Source organism: Carassius carassius, chromosome 29 (assembly GCF_963082965.1).
Source record: "Carassius carassius chromosome 29, fCarCar2.1, whole genome shotgun sequence".
Classification (NCBI taxonomy): domain Eukaryota; kingdom Metazoa; phylum Chordata; class Actinopteri; order Cypriniformes; family Cyprinidae; genus Carassius; species Carassius carassius.
This window is the reverse complement of record NC_081783.1, coordinates 7,003,530-7,028,188: the sequence shown is the minus strand read 5'-3', so window position 1 is coordinate 7,028,188 and position 24,659 is coordinate 7,003,530. Positions and strand designations below refer to the sequence as shown.

Below are 24,659 nucleotides of genomic sequence, written 5' to 3'. Positions count from 1 at the left end.
TGCTGTATTTGTATGGTCATGTCTGTTCACTCTACGACAGGCTTTGATCTAAAAACGCAGTTGAGCCATATGGTAAATTATTGTGGCATTTTAAAGCAATCACAGTTCCTTTTGTTTCACTGAAATGTCAAAGAGCCTTTATGTAGGTTATGTGGCACACGTCCACTGGAGAACTAAGTTGCCGGGTGAATGGTCGTTGTAACATCAGTGAAAAAGCAGAAGCGCGACGGATGTGGGTAGCATCTCAACACAAATAGTGACAGCTGGCGCACCAAGGGTGCAGCTAAATCTGAAAGGCCCATTGAGCCTAAAACTATGAATCCCGAGGAGCAGGCTGTTACGTGGCTAATAACATTAGGCGTGCTTAATTCACCCAAAAAGAATATCGCTGATCCGGAGGAATTTCTGAAAACATCTCTCAGAGATGGGGTCGTCCTGTGTAAGCTTATGGAGCGAGTGCTACCTGGAGCCATCTTAAAGGTAATCGATAATGCACATGTATGTTTCCTTTATTAAATCGTCGCAGTTTAGTGATTTGAAAATTTTCATAAATGCAAAAGTATCTGATAAAGCCATGCGGAATTGACGGTGCACGATGCGTAATGCCGGATCACTCGCTGTTACAAGTAACCCTTTGAGATGCACTGCATTTTGTAAAGATACATTACATTTTGAAACAATTTTCAGCAAAGAAAGTACATGTATCTTTTTTTATTATTATTATTATTCGGGACACTTTTAATCAAGATAGAGAATCTGACTTCCTGTTACATGAGAAATTGTTCCGCATTCTCGCATTTTCAAAAAATAAATAAAGACATGTCGATCTTCCCTCTAGTACAAAATACCAAAAGCATTTGTAAAGAAACGTTCTATCGTTTGTAAAAGCCATATTTAACTATGTAAGTCAAATCTGAGATTATTGTCTGTCTGCATGCCTCTGCTGCTAACCAATCCAGCTCCCCCTGACACGTAAGGTCGTTATTATTAAGATAACTTAAGGTTTGCATTTGGATTTTCTTCGGAATACATTTTGTTGAAATTATTTTAATTTAAGCGCTCTAAATCCGTGGTTTGATCAAGCGGCGAAAGTATAGAGATCATTGAAAAGTTTGACGAATGTGCTGATCAATTCAACGACTTGTAGAAGTTTCTCAGTTTTATAAAAGGCTTATTATAAGTCTTGGTTCTTGTCTTCATTCCTTCATTTTTTACGTTTATTTAAATGTTTCATGCCGCTTTACTGATTTTAACACGTCGCTTCAAATTGATTTTATATGGTTGAATGTATTTACATTATATTAGTGAATGAATCATTCGTTTGAGTCGGATCTTTTTAATGAATCAGATTAGTCGGTTCGTGTAACGGGGCTGAACGATTCTTGGGGGAAAATTTATTTTTCAGCCGATATATGTAAATTAATGAATTAATGCTAATTTTATTTAATTACTTTTATTACGAGCTGAATGTTTGCCGCTAACAGACACACTGAATACAGTGCACAACGTTTTGTAGGGAATTAAAAACGTAATGATCAAAATTATGCGTCAATAGCTTTAGTTGAACGTTTTATTTATGACATATGAAATACCACGCCTGGATTTCCCATCAATGACATCAATGCGCAAAAAATAGATTTTTGAGCCGATTCTTTGAACGGAACTGTTGGAAAGATCGAAGGAACCGATTCGCGGAAATGAATCGGACTTGCCATCACTAGTAAACGGTCCAAGTAGAATCTTGCTGAGCAAACATCGTCACTTCCTCCAAAAAATCTTTTCCTGGTGCTACAGGGCCCGATGAGATCTAGCATAGACCCTGGCTGGCTGTCTGTGTAACAGGAGGCAAAGAAACAGTTACTTAGTAAACTCAACGCCAAAGACATTTAGCATGCGCTACTGGACCGCAGTGGCAGGGTACAATGTGGCTCACAGGCTTGGTTGACATTTACTTAAAAAAAAACGAGATCTTGTTGATCTCAGGTGGTTCTGTGCAGTGAGCTCGAAGCAAAAGTTGGGATTATTGACATTGCCATTCTTCCATTGGTTTTCAGTATTCAACTGAACCCAGATGCGAAGCGGACTGCATTGCAAACATTCGAGAGTTTCTAAAAGGATGCCAGTCTCTAAAGGTTGAGGTAAGATAATTTTCTTTAAATTTCTGTGCATAAGTGAGCTGGGATCACACAAATACAACGTTTTGCTAACCAAGGGTCATGCCTTTGAGGAAAACAGCTGAGTGTGTATTAATATTTGGCCTGTAGGCTGAAGATATATCAGTTTTTTAGGTAGAAGTGCATCACAAAAAACTAAATGTGTTCTATAGTGTATAAATACAATTCAGATTGAAGCTGTATTTATAAACATTGATTTTATGAAGGAATGATTTGCATAACATATTCTCAATTATTTATATTATGTATTTATGCAGAGTTCTTCTTCCTTCAGCCTATCTATTTTAGTTTCGCTCACCCTGAGGACAGGCAAATAAATAGCAGGGTTTTGTTTTGGTATTGAACATGTGATCTTAAAATATGCTGTTAAACAAGATTGCACATAATACTAGCTCTTTCGCTTGTGCATTTCATTTATTATGGTTATTATATGTTTTACAGCAGCATTACAGACCTTTCAAGAATATGGCCAGGCATTATAACTATCACAGTAAACATTGTCAGTCTGCAAGCTCTGCACACAAACTATGATTCCACGCCCTCTACAGTGACAGTTTTATTGGACTAAAGCTATGATCAAAATCTGGTTACAGAGTGGTAAACTGTTCATATATGGTGAACAATTATGCCACGGCATAAACTCATGTTTACCTGATTTGTAAATGTTATTTTTGGAACTTGATTAGACAAAAAGAATGCAAATGTTTTTATAGAACTGTCCTATCATCGAGAACTGCACACAAAAACAAAATCTCCATGTGCCAGTGTATTCGAACAGATGACTCATTTGAACAACTTTTATTTCTTTATTTATTTTGCTTTTTATTCTACATTACTCGTCTGCTATACATTTTGGTCTGCCAATTACATTTTATTAAACAGATTTTATTAGGTCTACCATTACTTTGGAAATTATCAAAGGTAAAATTATTCTGTAAAAAAAATAAATAAAAAAAATTATATATATATATATATATATATATATGTAAACGAAATTTTGACAATATAATCATAGAAATATATTTTTAAGAAAGCTCCTGTCACATTCTCTTTGAAAGGCATATGGTTGATGCAAGTCGTGTGACTAGACAGAGAAGCAAGCTGCATAACTTTCACTTCTGCTTTTAAATGAGCTGAAAACGAGAAGTATCGTAACACAAGCTAAGGCTTGATATGTGCCTTGTTGCATTATTGATGAGAGAGAAACAAACAACAATTAACAAATGTCCCAAAGCAAATGTAATCTTAAAACTGCACTGACTGTTCATCTTGTTGCAGCCTCTATAACAAAATAGTGCTCAGCAAATAAAAAAAAAACAGATGCTTCTTTCATTGCTGTGTAAACGCTATTATGTTTTATTTAAAACATGAAACCGTATCCTGAGCAAGAAAGGGGATAGCTGTCTGTACCCAGCGTCTGACAGGGCCTGCAGACCAAATGCCAAATCAGCATCAAAATGTGGGTCACACTGAGGTTTATTTTCCTAACCAGTGAACTTTTTTACCAGGGTGTCATGATAATTTGATATGGATCATTGCATCAATCAAATGAGATGTTATATATCAACGGAGCATGCAAAATTCCTTATGCTAAATCTTTTATGATTTTTTTTTTATATATATATATAGTGTTTAAAAAATGAAAGTGTGTTTTTGTTGTGGATGTCCCAGTTTTCAGGGAGTTCAATTAAATGTTCATGTTATTGTCTTTGCATTTTTTATAAGAATGTAACTGGTTGTGTAAAATATGCATATGTTTTTTTTAATGTTTAGATAAAACCCGACTCTCCTCTGATTTCTGACCTACTTCTGCAGCTTCTGGCACTGTCTGTGGACAGTTGTTTCTTGTGTTTGACTTGTGTCTCTCTCGTAGGGCTTTGATCCAGAAAGTTTATATACTGGCGAGAACTTCAGCAAGGTTCTGTCGACACTCTCAGCAGTAAACATCGCCACTCAAGGTAATTTATAATGTTACGGTCATGTGTTCTTCACATATATCTTTTCTTTCCTTGAGTACCGTAGTCATCGGCTTTGTGTTGTCACTGGTGAGTTTCCTCTCAAAGTCACATTTATTTGTTTATTGCGCTTTATACAAAAGATCGTTTCAAAGCAGCTTCACAGTATTAAACAGAATCATTCATGCAAACATAAAAAATAAGGCATATCCAAATTCTGCAATAAAGAAGTCGGTGGTGTTAATTGTTAAGCTTCAGTGTTAGTTCAGTTTAATTCAAAAGTAGTGTGAAGTTCATTCATTATAAAACAAGTTTAGGCAGTAGTGTTGTTATTCTGTCTGAGTCAATTCAATGTTGATTCCATTTAGCTCAATAACTGTGTTGATGTTGCAAAATGTATCAATTATTTATCAAATAACTGAGAATCCAGACTTCGATGTAGCCTAAATTTGTTAACACCAATTGCCAGTCATGTTAACACAGACAGTCTTTAACACATGCTGTAGTGTGCTGGACATTTTTGGAAAATTAGCTCCTGATGGTCACTTATGAACTATAAAGAATGTCTCTGTTTACAAGCAGGATCCTAGGCACTCAATAATCTCTCAGTGTTGTGGTTTTTGTGGAAATGAGCCATATCTTTCCTGTTGCGTGTTCCATTAGAACCTGTTGCAACAACTGTCCTTCTTCATCCCGCTAACATCGAGTTTTGTTTTTCTAAGTAGGTATAATAATTCGATTCTAAAGAGGTTCAGTAAATGTATTTTACTTCCATTATCAGTTGAAGTTCATTTTTAGAAGCCTGCGAATATGGAAAGGATGGATATCACATGCCCATGCAAGTTTATATCTTTCTATCTGCCTTTTAATGTGCAGTAAACATGAGATACAAATCACATTTTTTTTTCTCATGATGAGGTTGACTGACCTCTTATATTTACTCTGTGAACGTAAAGAGGTGATTTGTCTGGGGTCGTACCCGCATCTGTGTCTTTCAGCAGCAGCTGCTCTCTACTACTGGAGGCTAAAAACAGTTGCTTTTTGTAGGGCCTGTTCAGGCGGCTGACTGCATCTGCATAAGCATGCGGAATCCATGAGGCATGTAGTTATTCTCAGGTTTTGCTTCCTTGTCATGTTTCCCAAAGCTCCTTGTTTCGGTTGCTTTTAGAGGAGAGTGTGTCCTCCTTGTTATTGCACAAGTCTTCCTCAAATCCCACAGGACTGCTTCACAACAGTTTTACACATCAACAATATTTATATACACACACCATTCTAATGGTTGGGTCAGTAAGACCCTTTTTTTTTTTAATAAAGAAGCCTCACCCAGGCTGCTTTTATTGGATCAAAATAGTTAAAACAGTAATTTCCTTTTTAAATATTGCAGTTCAAAATAAAAGTTTTCTATGTTTTCTCTTTCAGTGTCAGATGGTCCATCAGAAATCATTCGAATATACTGATTTGGTTCTTTTTTGTTGCGCTGCTCAATATTTTTGTGAAAACCATGATACATTTTTAAAAGGAATTCTTCAATGAGTTAAAAAATAGCATTAAAGGGATAGTTCACCCAAAAATGAAAATTAGCCGGTGATTTTCTCACTCTCGAGGCATCCTAGGTGTATATGACTTTCTTCTTTTAGACGAATCCAGTCGGAGATATATAAAAAAATGTCCTGGCTTCTACAAGTGTTATCGTTGCAGTAGGTGGGTGTTTTTGTTCAGCAGTCCAAAAGACTTCAAATAAAGTGCGCAGATCCATAATAAAATGTGCCTCACACAGCCCCGGGGGTTGAATAAAGGCAAATCCATGCGTTTTTGTAAGAAAATTATACATATTTCAAATGTTATAAACACTTCTGTCTCACTTCATCTGACTGTTGTACGTGGAAGCTGATCCAGGTGGATGATTAGTTGACTATGCTAGTCTCCCGAGTTTGTTTACAGGGGCAAAGGAAGTAAAGTTTCCTTACTTTTAGCAAAGGAAAACCAGTCTTCTCATGGCTTGTATCAAAATCCTCTGTCATTTTTCTTTACAAATCCTCATTTTCTGCTTTTTATTCGTGACTGGTGTTTTGTTTTGTTTTGTTTTTCTCTCCGCGTTCGTCACTGATCATGATCTGACTACGTCATCCGCTGGGACGACTTGCACGTACCACTTTTAGATGAAGTGAGAGAGAAGTGTTTATTACTTTTAAAACATAGATATTTTTCTTACTAATGCGTATGGATTCGCTACAGGAGGCCTTTATTCACAACCCCAGAGGCATGTTTTATTATGGATGCACACACTATATTTGACTTATTTTGGACTGTTGAACCATAACACCTGCCCACTGCAATGATAACGCTTGGAGTATTCAGGACAATTTTTAATATAACTCCGATTGGATTTGTCTGAAAAAAGAAAGTCATATACACCTAGGATGCCTCGAGGGTGAGTAAATCACAGGCTAATTTTCATTTTTGGGTGAACTAACCCTTTCATTTGCAATAGAAATCTTTTGTAACATTATAAATGTCTTTACTGGCACTTCCTTGATATTAAAATATCAAAATAATATGAATGATTATTTAAAAGTAATGCAATGTTTTTTGTAATCTATTATTATTAATCTTTCTTATCATTAAGAAGGTATTTCTTATTATTCATATTACACTAAAAGGCATTAATGTTTGGATCAATGTTATGTTTAACATATTTCAAGAATTTCCTTTTTTTTTATTAATTTCTTCTCTAACAAGGACTGCTTGCCATTCCAAACAACACTTCTCTCATATTTATTAATTCATTATTAATATGGATTCTTGCTAACTATTGATCCAACTTCAAATGTTTGCAAATAGCTTTGCAAACTCTATATCTAAGTAAGATTAAAAATATGTGTTAGTTCTTAAGAATGACTCACTAATGAGTGCAGATCAAGCGGGGGCAGATAGATTTGACTGGATTTGTGTTAAAACGATCTCTATGATGAAACAGTGAGGTTTTCACTCTGAAGTGTGCTTAAGGCATAGAAAAGACGTTCCCTCGCCTGGCCTTATCTGGGGTCTCTGTTGTGTTGGCTGAGGAAGGCTTGGAGCAGGTTCACACACTGTTTGTACACTGTGGGTGTTCGGAAAGTCTGCCGTGAAATCCAGCAGACATGCTGAGCTTTTATTGTGTAGATGGAGCAAAGTGTGAGTCAGGGAAGAGCCCCAGAGGCCCCTGCAGCGCTGGAGCTCTGTCAGGACCCAGAGTGCAGCAAACGGGGCAACTGACTGTTTTCTTCAATCACTGAATACTGCATTCCTCCTCATAGCTTATCTCCCTATACTTATGAATGACAGATTGCTCATAGCAAATTAATACAAGCTAATCTGCCTGCTAAGATTTGACATGAGTATGCAGTTTGGTTTTTGTGAATTTCTTTAAATAAATACAATACTATGTTTTAGGGTTTCAGGCTTTGCTTTGGTTAGACTGGAGAGTACATTATGTCTATAGACTGACTTCTCTTTGATACATTAGAGAGGATATGTCTGGCTGCTTTCAGCAGTTGTTTGTTGTGACCCATATGCAAGTGAATTGAGCTGTGGACTATTGATGGTTTAACTTCACAGACACCACAGAATTACAAGTGAGTGAGTGCGTGCGTGCTCTAATTGGGATGTTTAAAGATAATCGAGTGACCAGACTTTACTCTGTACTACACTGAAAGGGTCTGACAGACCATTTTACATGTCCCTGGTGTAATGCATAGTAAAAAAAAAAAGTAGTTTTAATACACATTTTATATTTTTTGTCAAATGATTCAAGCTGGAGAAGTCAGTTGAACTGAATTCTCCACAGTATTTGCTAATGGAATTTTGTGTGACAATCATTTTCAAGTTTACATGATTAATTTTTATGATTATATTAATTCCTTTTATGTAAAGCACTTTGAATTGTACCATTGTGTATGAAATGTGCTATATAAATAAACTCGCCTTGCCTTACCAAAAAAAAAAAAAACAGACTGTCATTGAAAAGTCTGACCATGGCTGCATTTATTTGATCAAAAATACAGCGTTATATTGTGAAATAATAGAAAATATTAAAGAACATTATTTATTTGAAATAGAAATATTTTGTAACATTACATATGACTTTACTGACACTTTTAATCAATTTAATGCATCCTTGCTGAAAAAACAAAAAAACCTGACAAACTTTTAAACAGTTGTGAATCTAGTTGCGTGAATCCCTGTGTCCCTAATGTTAGATGTGGTTAAACAAATTTGTAAACCTCATGACGTGAAATATGATGTGACAATAAATCATACAGCATAATACGGTGTGACATTGTCATATGGCATGAAGTCATTTGAATGTCAGTGAGAAATGCTATCAGTTATACATTTTTATTTTGTGTACTATTAAAACTTCTCTTATTTTCGCACTGTATCCAGATACCCCTAATAGATCATGTTCACAGTCCAGTGGCTCTGCTCCTAGCGTGTCAGCCCCTTCACAAGCTGTTCCCAACCTAAAGTCCAGCAGGTCTTTACGGAGACAGTCAAAAGCTTTGGTAAGAAATAAATTCACTTATGTAAATGCTGATAACCGTTGGTCTATTATAACAACAAAACATCTGTAAAGTTCTTTAAAGGTAATTTACTTTATTCAGTTAATTTCAAAACATAACAGAAAAAAAATAAATAAAATAATCAGTAGTCATTTTAATTCATTGTTCAGATTTATTTCTCTATTATAACATTATTGTGATAACCTCATAGCATGTAAACGTTTCTGTAATTGCACAAATAAACAACCCTAATATTGAAATTTGTAATCAAGAACATGTTCACATTGAATCTCAGAAATATTGTGGTATTTTAAATATTTGATATTTTCAATAATTATTTAATGGAATAAATTCAACATTGCAGAATAACTGAAAGTAAGGCTTAAACTGCAAATTATCAGATTTGTTTAGTTATTTATCATTTATTAGCCATTACAGAACATAAAAAATATTATATCAGCTTTTAATTTAAGATCATTTAAATTAATATTCACATAAACACATTGTAATAAATGTGACCTTTAACAATCTATATTTATATTTCTGTCTCTGTCAATACATTGTTTGAAAGAGAGCTGAAAGAGTTAATTTTTCACTTCAAAATTAATTTTGCACATTCGATAAATAAATAATAAAGTCACTAAATTTAAAGTCACTGTCTTATTAAGGGTTTGTCCAGGATCTTAGTATTTTCTCAAGACATTAATTATTAGATGTGAATAGATGCTGATTTTGCTGTAGATCTCTGGCGTGCAGAAATTCGAGTGTTGTTGTGATCACCGTTAAAATGATCATTAAAGTTAAACTGAATACGGAGGTTCTTCACCTGCTGCTGTTGTGTCCAGGAAATGTCAGAGAATGGAGGTGGCGGGCAGCTGGTGGTCAAGGCACGCTTTAATTTCAAGCAGAACAATGAGGACGAGCTGTCTTTCAACAAGGGCGAACTGATCCATGTCACACGCCAGGAGGACGGTGGATGGTGGGAGGGAACCCTTAATGGCAAAACCGGCTGGTTCCCTAGCAATTACGTCCGCGAGGTCAAGCCATGTGGTGAGTGGGCAGTACAAGATACTGTCTTACATCTTTGCATAGTTAGAAACGTTTTGCTCTAGTGAACATAATGGAATGAAACAGGTTTCCCCTTTCTTTTATCTCCAGAGAAGCCGATTTCTCCGAAAGCGGTAAAAGGACTTGACGTTCCTCAGTTGACTAAAAATTATTACAGTGTGGTAAGTTCTTTTAAAGGCGTGAGCAGATTCCAAAAAGGACATGTAAAGGAGTTGTATTTTCTTATTTGAGTCATTTGTTTGTCTCTCAGGTGGTACAAGACATCTTGGAGCATGAGAGAGAGTTTGTTAAGGAACTGCAGACGGTTCTGGGCTGCTACCTGCGCCCTCTACAGACCAGCGACAAGTAAGAGGACAGCTCAGACGTTACCATGGCTTTAGGGAGCCTTTGATATCAAAGCCGATTGACATTTTGGGAAACTGGGGCGGTCAATAAAAACCCATGTGCATAATGACTCTTCTGTCGGCTCTCTCTGCAGGCTGTCTGGTGCAGACTGCTCCAGTCTAAACGGGAATTTAGAGGACATCCTCTCGTTCCAACAGGGACTGTGTCTTGCCTTAGAGGAGTGCTCCAAGTAAGCTGCATTTTAGTGTCTTTATTTCAGTCTTCATATGCTCAAATGACTGCTTGATTATCTTGTTTTTGGTGAAGTCTTACCCCTTGATATTACAGCGCCATCTGGTGGTGGCTCAGTCACATATTTGTAACTTGTCCATATTTGTGCTGTTCCATTTTAAAACCTACAGTAGGTTATTTGCAGTGTTGGGAAGGTTACTTTGGAAATGTATTAGGTTACAGACTACAAGTTACCCTATTTAAAATGTTATAGGTAGTGTAGCTGTTTCTGTTACTTTATTAATGTAGCTGGTTTCATTTGTGACCCTGGAGCACAAAACCAGTCTGAAGTAGCACTGGTATATTTTTAAAATTATATGTTTTTCTTTTATGCCAAAAATCATTAGGATATTAGGTACAGATCATGTTTCTTGAAGATATTTTGTAGAATTCCTACCGTAAGTATGTCAAAACCTAATTTTGATTAATGATAAGCATTGCTAAGGACTTCATTTTGACAAATCATAAACTGATTTTCTCAGTATTTTGATTTTTTTGCACCCTCAGATTCCAGATTTTCAAATAGTTGTATCTCAGCCAAATGTTGTCTGATCCTAACAAACCATACATCAATGGAAAATTTATTATTATTTAACTTTTAGATGACATCAATTGAAAAAATGTACCCTTATGAATGGTTTTGTGGTCCAGGGTCAAATTTTATAACTGTTTTATTACTTTGCTAAATTTCTAACGAATGCTTTCAACTGTTAATCATTTCCAAACATCTAAACCAGACAGTATTAAAGGGATAGTTCACCCAAAAATCTAAATTATGTCATTAATAACTCATCCTCATGTCGTTCCAAACCCGTAAGACCTCCATTTATCTTCGGAACACAGTTTAAGATATTTTAGATTTAGTCTGAGAGCTTTCAGTCCCTCCATTGAAACTGTGTGTACGGTCTACTGTCCATGTCCAGAAAGGTAAGAAAAACATCATCAGAGTAGTCCATGTGACATCAGTCCCTCCATTGAAACTGTGTGTACGGTATACTGTCCATGTCCAGAAAGGTAAGAAAAACATCTTCAAAGTAGTCCATGTGACATCAGAGGGTCAGTTAGAATTTTTTGAAGCATCGAAAATACATTTTGGTCCAAAAATAGCAAAAACTACGACTTTATTCAGCATTGTCTTCTCTTCCGTGTCTGTTGTGTGAGAGAGTTGAATACAAAGCAGTCTGGATATCCGGTTCGCGAATGAATCGTTTGATGTAACAGGATCTTTTTGAACCAGTTCATCAAATCGAACTGAATTGTTTTAAACGGTTCGCATCTCCAATACGCATTAATCCACAAATGACTTAAGCTGTTAACTTGTTTAATGTGGCTGACACTCCCTCTGAGTTCAAACAAACCCATATCCCGGAGTAATTCATTTACTCAAACAGTACACTGACTGAACTGCTTTGAAGAGAGAACTGAAGATGAACACTGAGCCGAGCCAGATAATGACTCGTTCACGAGTCAAGAACCGGTTGCATCGGTTTTCGGATTACCAGTAGTTCTTTCGGACAGTTCGATTCAATAAACCGGTTGAAGAAAACGGTTCACCGGTTCTTTTGCGCTCGACATAATGGCGTCCTTGGCGATGATTGCCCTTGATTCAAGCCTTCAGTTTACCTGGGCTCATAACATTAGCACAGAATCAGTTCAGAATCAATCACCAAAAGAATCAGTTCGGTTCAGATGCTCTGTGTGTCAGTCTGCTTCACACTGATCACACATGCACAGTATCATCAGCTCCTCCGTTCTCGAATCGGACGCGTCTGACAGAAACAGTTCTTGACTCGAGAACGAGTCAGTCTTTTGTTCATTATCTGGCTCAGCTCTGTGTTAATCTTCAGTTCTCTCTTCACAGCAGTTCAGTCAGTGTCCTGTTTGAGTAAATGAATTACTCCGGGATATTGGTTTGTTTGAACTCAGAGGGCATGTCAGCCACATTAAAAAAGTTAACAGCTTAAGTCATTTGTGGATTAATGCGTATTGGAGACACGAACCATTTCAAACGATTCAGTTCGATTTGGTGAACTTGTTCAAGAAGATCCGGTTACATCAAATGATTCGTTCGCGAACCGGATATGACAAACTGCTTTGTTTTGAACTCTCTCACAACAGACACGGAAGAGAAGACAATGCTGAATAAAGTCGTAGTTTTTGCTATTTTTAGACCAAAATGTATTTTTGATGCTTCAAAAAATTCTAACTGACCCTCTGATGTCACATGGACTACTTTGAAGATGTTTTTCTTACCTTTCTGGACATGGACAGTATACCATACACACAGTTTCAATGGAGGGACTGAGAGCTCTTGGACTAAATCAAAAATATCTTAAACTGTGTTCCAAAAATAAACAGAGGTCTCACGGGTTTGGAACAACATGAGGGTAAGTTATTAATGACATAATTTAGATTTTTGGGTGAACTATCCCTTTAAGCTTACAGTAGTACTCAACACTGTTTACTGCCAGACTTTCAAAATCATTCATCACTTGAATTATGATTATAATGATTTAATTTTAAAGCACAGTAACCACAAAATCAGACTCTGGCACCTCTTTTTACTTTGAGATCATTCTGAGGTTAGATAAAGATTTAAAATCATAACAAGAAATCATTTAACATCTTTGATGCGGTTCAAATAGCTATGACAGGAAACAAAGTAAGCCTTGTGGGAAAAAATAGTTAATCTAAAAAAAACAAAAGCATAAACATAAACCCAAATTGGAGAAAAAAAAGCAGTTATCCAATAAGCATGTGTCCTAAACTGCTGGAACATGTCAGTGATGACAGTTACATTTATTATTTACTTGAAGTTATATAACACTTTTAAATGTAACTAGTCACTCCCTAACACTGGTTATTTGACATTAAGTTAAAAATATCAAAAGTCAGATCATGTATCAGGACTGATCTGTGTGTTTTTGTCTTGCAGGATGCCAGAGGGCCAGCAGCGGATTGGCGGCTGTTACCTGAACCTGATGTGTCAGATCAGAACACTGTACTTGTCCTACTGCTCCAGCCATCCTTCTGCAGTCTGTGTGCTGACCGATCACAGGTCAGAGTTCACACAACTGTCATCGAATCTTCCAGAACACAAATTAAGATATTTTTCATTAAACTATTCATCGAAAGCTCATTCCACAAAAGCTTTGTAAAATTGATGCAAATGAATCAAGTCGTTAAATTCAAGTCTTATGAAGACCGCATATAATTTGCGTATAAACATCGATCATCACATCAAATAGAGAATATATAATATGGTAAACTGAAGCTCAAGCATGTCATGCAAGCACTGTTGAGCTTCCATTTAACATATGCTTTATGTACGTTTATGTGCATTGATTAACTATTAAAAATTAGTATTATTAGCAATTTACAATAAAGTTCCATTAATTAACATTGGTTAATGCATCAGCTAATATTATCAATGAACAATACATTAGTTACAGTATTTTTTTCCTTGTTAACATTAGTTAATAAAATACAGCTGTTTATTGTTAGTTCAGATTAGCTCGGGTCCCTTAAACAATATTAACAGATAGCTTTTGATTTTAATTATGTATCTTCAATTTTTAAATGAACAATAACTAAGTTTAATAAATGGTTTAGAAGTATTTTTCATTGTTAATGTTAACTATTACTAATGTACAGTAGTTACCTAATATTAACAAATCAAATCTTACTCTAAAGTGTTAATATAATTTGACACATTATTTTGAACATATTTAGGGTTAAAGTGATCATTTGGAATCACTTTCATTTTGTAAAAAGCACATTACAAATTGTACAGAATTAGTGTAAAGTCTGAATAGTGGTACATAGAGCTGTAGAGAACAGTAATACATCGATAGATTCTGAGCACATCTCTATGTAGCTCATGAGGAGGCATGCAAAAGCAGACCTGCCAACATGTACGCATTTTTCGTACTCTGCACGCATTTTGACCCATAAGTACGCTTGTACGATTCGCTGCTCTCTAGGTACGCATTTCGCCGATTTCAGTTTCTATGCATTCTATGACGCTGATTCTGCCGCTGATCCACAGCGTGTAAGTGGAGTGAAAAGAGGGCCCTGCAGACCTCCAGGAGGAGCTCGTCAGGGTCTTCGGAAAGACCGTCACGGAGCTGGGTCTCGCTTGCAACGCACCTGACGAGCCTGTGAAAGGTAACTGGACTCGTGGCTCCTCCAGTCGAGCTGCTACCAGACGGCATTGAGGCATGCAAGAGCTCGCGGTGAAGTCGTGGGCTGCACCCCAATCGGCGCGCACCCACTCTGCTACGCAGGCCATGTTCACGCACTTGGACGGGGCGGAAACCCTCCCCCCGTCGAGGAGACTGTGCACCTGTGCACCTGTGCCCGTCTCCCTCTGCATTTGGTTCGGACCACAGCCGGCCTTCCAAGCCGTGCGGTTCACGGCCCTTAGACGGACAAAGCCTATACTTCTGAGGGAAGGCAGCTTCTGCTCTTCATGCCAGGGCAATACTCAAGGTGTTTCAGGCAGTCGACGGCACAGTAGCGCTGACGTCATCAAGGATCTGCGCGCGGCGACTGATCTCGTGCTGATGGCTACTAAGCGCTCTGCTCAGCCGTTTCATGGGGCTCATGGTCGTCCTTACAGGCACCTGTGGCTTACCCTAGCTGTCCTGTGTGGCGAGTGGGGCGGGGCCGAGGGACGTGGGAACACGAGTGAGGCCGGCAGTGATTGGGCAAATCAGTGGCACCTGCGGCCCACCGCCGGTCTCGAGTCCCACGTAGGAGATGGAAGGATATAAAACTGGAGCGACGACAGTGAAGGACGAGAGAGAGCCAGGCCTGGGATTTTAGTTGTGTTTTGGTTTTATTTTGTGCGCACCAGTCGTCCGTGAGGGGCTGGTGCACTGTTTTGTGTTTAATTTGTATTATTAAAATATCCTTTGATTGTCCGCCGGTTCCCGCCTCCTCCTTCCGGATGAATAGGAAGTTTTATATTTATTACATCCTGGAAGACGCGAACCGTAGGACGCTCCTAAACGTTCCAGTTGCTCCCTCCGGCCTCTTTAGTGACGTCATGGAGCTTTTCTCAGAGACGCAGAAAGCGCACCAAGGCGATGAGCCACGTGATACCCCGTCGCTCACTCCAGTCTTCATCTGCGAGGTTCCGCTCTTATGCACCTCATCAGGTTCTAAGACCAGCTAAAATAGCTCGCCGTGACACCCCGCTCTGAACCGGACGCTCGTTTCGGCCGAAACCAGCAGTGGTAAGAACCTGGGAGGAAACGTCAGGGTCGGTTGAGGACCCTGCGCCGCGAGAGAGCCAGCACGCCATCGAGCTGTCTCCCTGACTGACCGATAAAGTGAAAGAGTGAGTGCGCGGGAGGCCCGCCCCCAAGTGCCATGTTCAAATGCATCATGTCCCCCATTTCCTTCGGGCGACGATTGCTATGTGTGTTTAAATGCTGTTTGTGTGAGTTCCACAATAGAAGCATGTACACAATCAACAAAAGACCTTTTCTTTCTCTTACACTCAACACTGTGTCACTCGCCCTGTCTCATAGCAGCGCTGAGCCACAACCCATGATTATAATGGCCTCGCGAGGGAGCGAGAGTGCCAACACCACAAAAACACGGTGTCACCCTCCATGTTCCTTCGGGCGACGATTGCTATGTCTGTTTAAATGCTGTTTGTGAGTTCCACAATAAAAGCATGTATACAATCAACAAAAGAGCTTTACTTCCTCTTACACTCATCACTGTGTCACTCGCCCTGTCTCAGAACAGTGCAGAGCCACAACCTATGATTATAATGGCCTCGCGTGGGAGCGAGAGTGCTAACACCACAAAAACACATGCATCATGTCCCCCATGTCACTATGGGTGACGATTGCTATATGTGTTTATATGATGTTTGTGTGAGTAAAAATTTTACTATAGAAGCATGTATCCAAATTCTTGCACCCAACATTGTGTCACTCGCCCGGTCTCAAACAGCGCAGAGCCACAAACCCATGATTATAATGGCCTCTCGATGGCGCAAGAGTATCACACCATTAAGCGACGCGACCCGCGCTCCCCACCAGTGCTTCCAGCCTCGCGGGGGCGGGGCCCTGGTCAAAATAAGCCATCAGTGGCTGTAGAGGTAACGCGTCCGCGGTGTCATTTCATGGACGGTAGGAGGGCTATCCCGGGCGTTTCACCGTGGATACTGGGAATAATTCACGATGGATATTCTCTCCAATTCAAACGCAGACCTCCCCGCTTCAAAGGCGTGGTCCCGTCACTGACTTTGCCCCAGAACCGTCCTGTCCTGCGACAGGAAGTTCTCAGTCTGCTCGAGAGGGAGCGATAGAGCGAAATTTCCCCTCAGATCGAGCGGAATGCGCATGTTGAATTATCTGGACGATTGGCTGATTTTAGCCCACTCAAGAGATGTGCTATCAGTCATGTGAAAACAATGCTTCGCCGTTTGGATACGCTGGCACTGCGTGTGAATAAGCAGAAGAGCGTGTTTTTACAAGTCGGACTGTAACATATCTGGGAATATGTTTGGACTCGATGGCGATACGAGCCCATCTCTCTCTAGAGCATTTCATCGACTCTGCGCTGTTTCAGACCGGGCAGGTCGTTTACACTGAGGGAATTTCAGAGGCGTCTGGGACTGATGGCGGCGGCTTCGTCAGTGCGCCATCTGGGTCTGCTACACTGCGGCCGCTACTGTTTTGGCTGTAACTCGAGTTCCGCCGAGGGTGTGGTCTTCGGTCCACAAGCACATACGGTCATTCACAGTTGCGTCAGCACTCTGAGACCGTGGAACAGCCCGGATATGTTCAGCCCAGGAGCTCTTTTCTCTATGAATGCGTCTACTTCAGGCTGAGGAGCAGTGCGTCTGGGCGTACCTGCCTCAGGCCTGTGGTCGGAGTCACAGAGAAGGTGGCACATACACCGTTTGGAATTGGAAGCGGTGTCCTTAGCCCTGCAAGCCTTTCGGTCGAAATTGAAGCGGCAACATGTACTGATTCAAACCGACAACACGTCTGTGGTCTCGTACATAAATCGCCAGGGCGGCGTGTGCTCCAGAGCTCTATTCAAACAGGCAGCGAGTCTCCTGTTTTGGGCGGACCGACACTTAATCTCCATAAGAGCGTCGCACATCCCCGGTACTTTGAACCGTGGAGTGAGCATGCTTTCGAGGAACGGGATTCCTCAAGGAGATGGAGGCTTCACCCAGGATCAGATCTAATGATTGGGAGGGAGGAAGTGGATTTGTTTGCCACGAGCGAGAACACACACTGTAAGACGTTCTTCTCGCTATCTCACTCCCCCCTGCCGGGAGATGCTCTGACATCGCGTTGGCCGGAAGCCAGGCTTACACGTTCCCTCCGGTGAAGATTCTGCCTGTGTTGTGCAAAATCGGGGAGGAGAGAGCGTCAGTTATACTCGTGGCCCCGAACTGGCCGAATCAGCCCTAGTTCGCGGACCTGAGAGAGTTAGTGATGGCTCCCCCATGGCGAATCCCCCTCAGGCAGGACCTGCTGTCTCAGGCGAACGGCACAATATGGCACCCCAGCCCCGTGCTGTGGAACCTTCATGTGTGGCCGCTGCGTGGACAATAATAAGCGGGACTTAGAGTTTGAAACCATCCATGCTGAAGGTGTATGTGACCGCTATTGCCGTTTTTCGTTCCCCAGTTTATGGGCAAACGATCGGTAAGCACGCTCTGGTAATCAGTTTCTCAGGGGAGCAAGGAGATTGTGTACTTCATGGCCGCCCTCCGTGCCGCCGTGGGATTTAGCTCTAGTTTTGAGGGCTCTATCTCTTACTACCGTTCGAGCCCTTAGCTTCGATTGCAGTTAAGGAGCTTCCCTGAAGTCTGCTTTGCATTTGGTGAACGTTATTGCATCGTTTTCGGACCTGGCGACTGTAACGTCACTCTCCGGCCGAGACCGGGTTTCGTTCCGAAGTCACTCGATAAACCGTTTTGTTTCCCTACCCGCCTTATCTGTTGAGCCGTCAGCCTCGCGTGACGCTGATACTCAGTGCGCCGGGACCCTGTTAGGGTTTTACGAATGTATATGAATCGCTTGGCCGCCTTTCGTCAGTCGGACCAGCTGTTCGTGTGCTTGGTGGATGTAATAAGGGACGTGCTGTTTCTAAACAGAGACTTTCTCACTGGATCGTGGACGCTATCGAATGCAAGGGGAAGGATTATCCCCTCAACATCAGAGCTCATTCTGCGAGGACAATATAAATGCTTCCTGATGGGCCTGGTCTAGAGGTATTTCTGTCCAGTATTTATGTTTTGCTGCTGGCTGGTCTTCCCAGAACACAATCGCCAGGTTTTACAAGCTGGATGTACCCTCTGTAGTGTCACATGTACTTTCGGTGAGTTAAGTTTTATTCATTCTGTTATAACCAGCTATACAGTAGTTACCATGGCTGCTAACTCTGTGTTATGGTTTAAATGGTTTATGCAGTTGTCACCGCAAATGCCGACGACTCTGTTTAACTCTCATGCTTCAGTGCTTATTGCGTTGTGTCTGCCCTGGTTAGTGCAGACTTCGATTTATTGCTTGAAGTTATGCAAATTTTGTTAGGGTCGGAGCAGATGTCTCATTGGCCTAGTTCCGCCTATCAGATGCAAGCACTCTTAGCGACACGGCCATTGGCTAGAACTGTCCTGCTTATGTGTGGGGGTGATTGACTCCGTTCAGGGCTTATCTTCACTGCTCTCAAGGCGGGATTTTATACAATTCCCATATACGTCTTAGCTGACTTAATGTTGAGTTACCGCCTCGAGAGGGTACGTCTCCGGTTACTATCGTAACCTCGGTTCCCTGAGAGGCGGGAACGAGACATTACGTTAGCCGCCGTGGTCGCTGTTTGATCAGCTGTGCTAGCGTTCAGTCGTGATTCTGACGTAATTTTCGCGCCCATGCATTTTATACTGCCCGCTGAACTGTCAGTATTTGCATGCTTCACGTCAATTGGTCAGCTGTCCCCAGCTGGCGTTAGCCAATAAGATTTCAGTGAAAGTGGAGAAGGGAAGAGTTCCCATATACGTCTTAGCTGACGTAATGTCTCGTTCCCGCCTCTCAGGGAACCGAGGTTACGATAGTAACCGGAGACGTTTTCTTTCGTTTTGAATTGTTCTTCTGTTCAACCCTCTTGAGTCGGTTAACGCGTATAGGCGTTATGAGTCATTTTCTCCTGATAACCACGAAAAGAACTTTAATTACACTTTCAGTTTTGATCGTACAGATAAGATCAATACATCAATCGAATCTGTAAAGGGTCTAGTTTTATTTGTATACAGACATAATAACAACAAAACTTTGTGCACTTATAAAATAAAGATAACAAACAAGGTGTGCTGTCTGCAGCCTTTGTCTGCGCTGATCTTCATTTACAAACACGTCATTAAAATGAACTGTAACTCCGTGAATACTCAACGAAGAGACATGAGAGATATTCTATAGAAAGCCTGACATGTCTACTTTTAAACTAAACAAGTGCTGCCGAAAATATTCTGTGATAAAGTAATCTATATGAAAACTACGCGATGTCTGTTTTTCACATCTCCCTTCATTATCTTCTAATTTGACCACGCCCCCGCGCTGAACGCTCTATTCAGATTCTAATGTTAAATAAAGTTTTTTTATTTTACTGTTTGCTTCGCGATAAGAGGAATAAGATATAATTCACCCCAAAATGTGATTTGGTTGAGTATTTGAGATTTGGATTCCTCAGAAAAAAAGAATGAAGCACTTTATTCAGCAGAGATAATAAACTTGAGTCTCTTATTATTTATTTATATACTTGTACTAGTTTTCACATAACGTGTAAACATTTTACTAGTTAGACTTTTTCCAAACTATAATTCCTGACTAAATATATAATCAAGTGAAACATTATGAAGTTTCAATAACAATATGCAATACTATACCATTCAAAAGCTTGATGTAAATAATATAAACGTAACAAATAAATGTAACTGTAACAAACAATGCTGTTCTTTCAATTTATCCCCTCGAAAAAACCTGAAAAAATATATATTCTCCGCTCTTTTCAACATTAATAATAATCTATTAATATGAGCACAGAGATGTTTAGTTCTCTGGTGACAAGAAAAGTCATGATTGCCTCCAAAGACAGCATTTGTTACAAAGAGACTTTCACTGATGCACTACTTAAAAAGCCAAATCTGCAACCTTTAACAAGTTAAACAAAGCAAAAGTTTAAACACTATGCATATAAAATTATTAGAAAAATTGTTGTTTGTTTTTAGCAAACTGATTTTGATATTGATAACTGCTGGTTTTGCACATTTATTTAATGTTTTGATTTATTTATTTAGAAAGAATGTCCTCAGTTATTTCTGACAAGATTTTCAGGTGGAAGAAGTTTCCATGGGCTATGCCTCCTGTACAAAATGTTCGGAGTGATTGCAGTAATTGTATAACATGAAGTGATTAACATAACATTATGTTATGGAGTAACTTATAAATCTTAATTGGTGAAAGGATATTATGTGTATAATATGTATTATAGTGTTAGGTATCTCATAGGTTTCTCACAGGTGTGCATGCAATGGTGGAGCATACATTGGTGGTGGGCTGTCAGGTTTTCGCGTGCGTGCGTGCGTGGGGGGGGGGTGATTGTAGTACTCATAAAATTTCTTCAAGGTTGGCAGGTATGCAAAAGAGTGGTTTCTGGGCAAAAAAATGATTGAGAAAAAATTGGCACAAAATATTTTGTCTCCAGTTAATATCCACTATTAATCTTAAATACAGTATATAAGTTGACTTCCCAAAGATTGTTAATACTTTACTGTTGTTAAGCTTGCTAAACATTTCTCTGTTTGTTTGACACTAGTAATACAATTTTTTTGTGTCACTAGTGTCTTTGCTTTTTTAATATCCAGTTGAACCACCAGGTGTCACTACAAAGCTTTCATTCTCTTATGTCTCTCTGAGCTGAGTGACTAAACGAGCAAGTCTCCCGTTTGCCTTTACATATAACAGTGCTGCCCTATTTCAATTAAAAAAAAATTTTTTTTTTTTGGTTTGTACTAGTAAACTTAACAGGTATTCATAAATGCCTGAGCCACATTTTACACACTTCCTGTACAATGATCTACATTAGGGTTTCTGTTAGTTTTCTCCTTCCACCTCAGAATGCTCCGCGACAGAAGGAGAGAGTGAAAAGGCATGCCTCATACACACAGGAAACAGCACTAACCCAACAGGATATCTATAGCTGTGGTTGTGCTGATGGAGGCAGAATACACACTTTTGATTGTCTTTGCTCACTTGCATATCACTCTGCAGAATTGTTGCAGCATTTTTCCATTGCTCGATCGTGTATTCAAGGCATGTGTTCAGATGATTCATCTTAAGTCTAACTTCAGTTTATCACATTTCAGCATCTAGTATTCTGTCACCTTTCCCAAAACACTTGCTATTGTTATGGTTATATGTGAAAGCACTTTTGGCATGATTGCCTCAGAGTTCTTATTATTGTTATTATTATTTTTTTTTATATTATGCCAAGACATACATTTTAACGTGCAACTAAAATGTTCAAAATACATTTTAGTGTGCATTTATTTATGAAACATTTATTTATTGCATTTATTTATGTATGGGGTTGGAAAAAAAGAAGACTTATGCTCACAAAGGCTGCATTTGTCTGATACAAAAAAACATTATGAACATTCATATTGTGAAATATTGTAAGAATTTAAAATAACTGTTTTCTATTGTAATACATTTTTAAATGTAATTAATTCCTGTGATGTAAAGCTGAATTTTCAGCATCATTACTCCAGTCTTCAGTGTCACACGAACCTTCAGAAATCATTTTAATATAAATTTTTCTTTATTATTATTACCGGTGTTGACAGGTTAAATAAAGTAGTTTAATATTTTTATGGAAACGGTCCATTTTTTAAAATTTATTTTGATGAATATTTAAAAAAAACATAATTAAAATGGAAAAAAAAAAATTAAATAGTATTTGTCTTTACTTTCACTTTTTATTAAAAAAATTTAATAAAATTTTTTTATTTAATTTATTTTATTAATTCATCCTTGGCAAATAAAAGTATTAAGTTGCTTACAAAAATGTTTTACTGACCTCAAACTTGGTCAGTTGAAATGGTAGTTGTGCATTCATATTTATATATGTGACCCTGGAGCACAAAACCAGTCTTAAGTCACTGGGGTATATTTGTAGCAATAGCCAAAAAAAATAAAAAATTATTGAATTTTCTTTTATGCCAAAAATCATAAAGATCATGTTCCATGAAGATATTTTGTAAATTTCCTACTGTAAATATATGAAAACTTAAAGTTTGGTTAGTTCAACTTTAAAGGCAATTTTCTGAATATTTAGATTCTTTTGCACCGTCATATTCCAAATTTTCAATAGTTGTATCTCGGGCAAATATTGCCCTGTCATGTCCTATAATGTTTTGTGGTCCAGGGTCACATATTTAGCTTTAATAAGGTTTGATCTATTTTAAAGAATTCTTAAAATTAAAATTAATTTTAAAATGAAGGGACTGTTTTCAATACTGATGTGATTTGACTTGAATTGACTAGAAAAGGCACCTAATTCCAATACTTTGCATTACCTTAAACAGTGAGGAGCTGGACAAGTTTATGGAGAGTCAGGGCGCCAGTGCTCCCGGTATCCTGACCCTCACCACCAGCCTGAGCAGACCCTTCATGAGGCTCGACAAATACCCCATCCTGCTGCAGGAGCTTGAGCGACATGTGGAGGTAACCGTAAGGCGACATGGCCTGAATTCCTGTGAGTCTTTTCATGAATTATAATATTTACAGATTCTTCCTTTTTTTTTCTTTTTTTCTCGTAGGAAGCGCATCCAGATTACAGTGACATTCTCAAAGCGACTGTTGCTTTTAAAAATCTTGTGGTATGTAACCGTTATCCGTCATATTTGCCATGTCATCTTGGTCCTTGTCTGACAACTAAAGCTTTTTATAAAATCCACTCATCACTTTGACCTCTCAGTTTTGACCACTGTGAGATGTTTCCTGTCATGTAGCAAAATATTTTGAATCTTTTCTCTAATTCCCTTTTACCCTCATCTCTAGACCGCACAGCAGGTTCACTGCACTTTACAGGTTGGAAGAGATTTCGCTGTTACATGAAATGTAAAGGTTAAGGTTTTGCAAGAGTGCCTTTATAACATAAAAAATACTGAGGAAAGATGAGTCATTCCATATATAATGGCTTCTCAGGTCAAATGTCTCTGCTAAGAAATTTTAGTAGTAGGTGATTTCTTTACTCCTTGTGTTCTGTGGAACAGTGTTCTTTTAGTTTTTTTTTCTGACCGGTAAGGGAGAGTCCCATCTTCATAGTTCTCACAAGTGGAGGTGTTATGTAGACTTGGTCTTCCCCCTTTACCTATCCTTTTTTTCAGTTACCTATATTGGTATTCGGTTTGGACACTTTATTGTAAATCGCGCTGATAAATGAGCATCAGTTAGGAACATGAATGTAATGCCTGACAATATGGAGAAGTGTCCTCCCACTCCGAAAGGACCATTTCATGTTCCAGGTTATTGTGCATTAGAAAGCGCGGTTCGTTTTTGAATATGCCTATTTTAACGATACAACCATTTTACATTCGAATTTGGCATTACACTTTGTAGTCAAAAAAAAAAAAAAGTATAAGACATTTTTCTCGAGCAGAAAATCAGCATATTTAAATGATTTCTGAAGGATCAAGTGTATGCATTCTAAATGTCTGACAATTAATTCATATAACGGGACATTTTTCAGAGAATTAAGAACATTTTCTAAAAGTTAACAGCTGCTAACCCTTTTTGGACTTGGTATGAATCTTCTGTATGAGTCTTAATACTTGACTGTAAAACAATATTGTCTCGAATCATTATGTGTCATTGGTTTGTCTTTACACTGACTCATACTGTGAAATGCATATTAACACATTAATGTATCTAATTCTTGTTTCACATTGATCTGTTTGTGTATTTCAGACTCAGTGTCAAGATCTGCGAAAAAGAAAGAACTTGGAGTTGCAGATCTTGTCGGAGCCGGTGCGGGGCTGGGAGGGCGACAGCATGAAGTCACTGGGTCAGGTGGTCTACATGTCACAGGTCCACATGCAGAGCAGCTCAAATGAGGTGAGAACCAGGAAGTAACATTGTGGCAGCTAAACTCGACCTGACATGTTGTTTTCACATCTGCGTGGTTATATCACTGTTTATTTTGTGCAAAATGCATGTTAGATGTTAGCACAGTGTAAGAATAATCTATGAAGTGATTATATTAATCAA

At 38.9% G+C, this 24,659-nt stretch overlaps 1 protein-coding gene across 1 annotated transcript in view; it reads left to right on the top strand.

Moving 5' to 3' along the window:
* Positions 1 to 107: 107 nt before the first annotated feature.
* Positions 108 to 24,659, top strand: part of LOC132109508 (rho guanine nucleotide exchange factor 6-like) — a 36,813-nt gene continuing 12,261 nt past the window's right edge. Inside the window, exons 1-12 of the mRNA XM_059515643.1 lie at positions 108 to 480; positions 2,055 to 2,138; positions 4,048 to 4,132; positions 8,555 to 8,673; positions 9,516 to 9,720; positions 9,829 to 9,899; positions 9,989 to 10,083; positions 10,217 to 10,312; positions 13,289 to 13,411; positions 22,976 to 23,114; positions 23,210 to 23,269; positions 24,360 to 24,506. Of these exons, the coding sequence (XP_059371626.1) occupies positions 316 to 480; positions 2,055 to 2,138; positions 4,048 to 4,132; positions 8,555 to 8,673; positions 9,516 to 9,720; positions 9,829 to 9,899; positions 9,989 to 10,083; positions 10,217 to 10,312; positions 13,289 to 13,411; positions 22,976 to 23,114; positions 23,210 to 23,269; positions 24,360 to 24,506 (1,389 nt within the window). The 5' untranslated portion in view covers positions 108 to 315. The remainder of the gene's footprint in view (positions 481 to 2,054; positions 2,139 to 4,047; positions 4,133 to 8,554; positions 8,674 to 9,515; positions 9,721 to 9,828; positions 9,900 to 9,988; positions 10,084 to 10,216; positions 10,313 to 13,288; positions 13,412 to 22,975; positions 23,115 to 23,209; positions 23,270 to 24,359; positions 24,507 to 24,659) is intronic.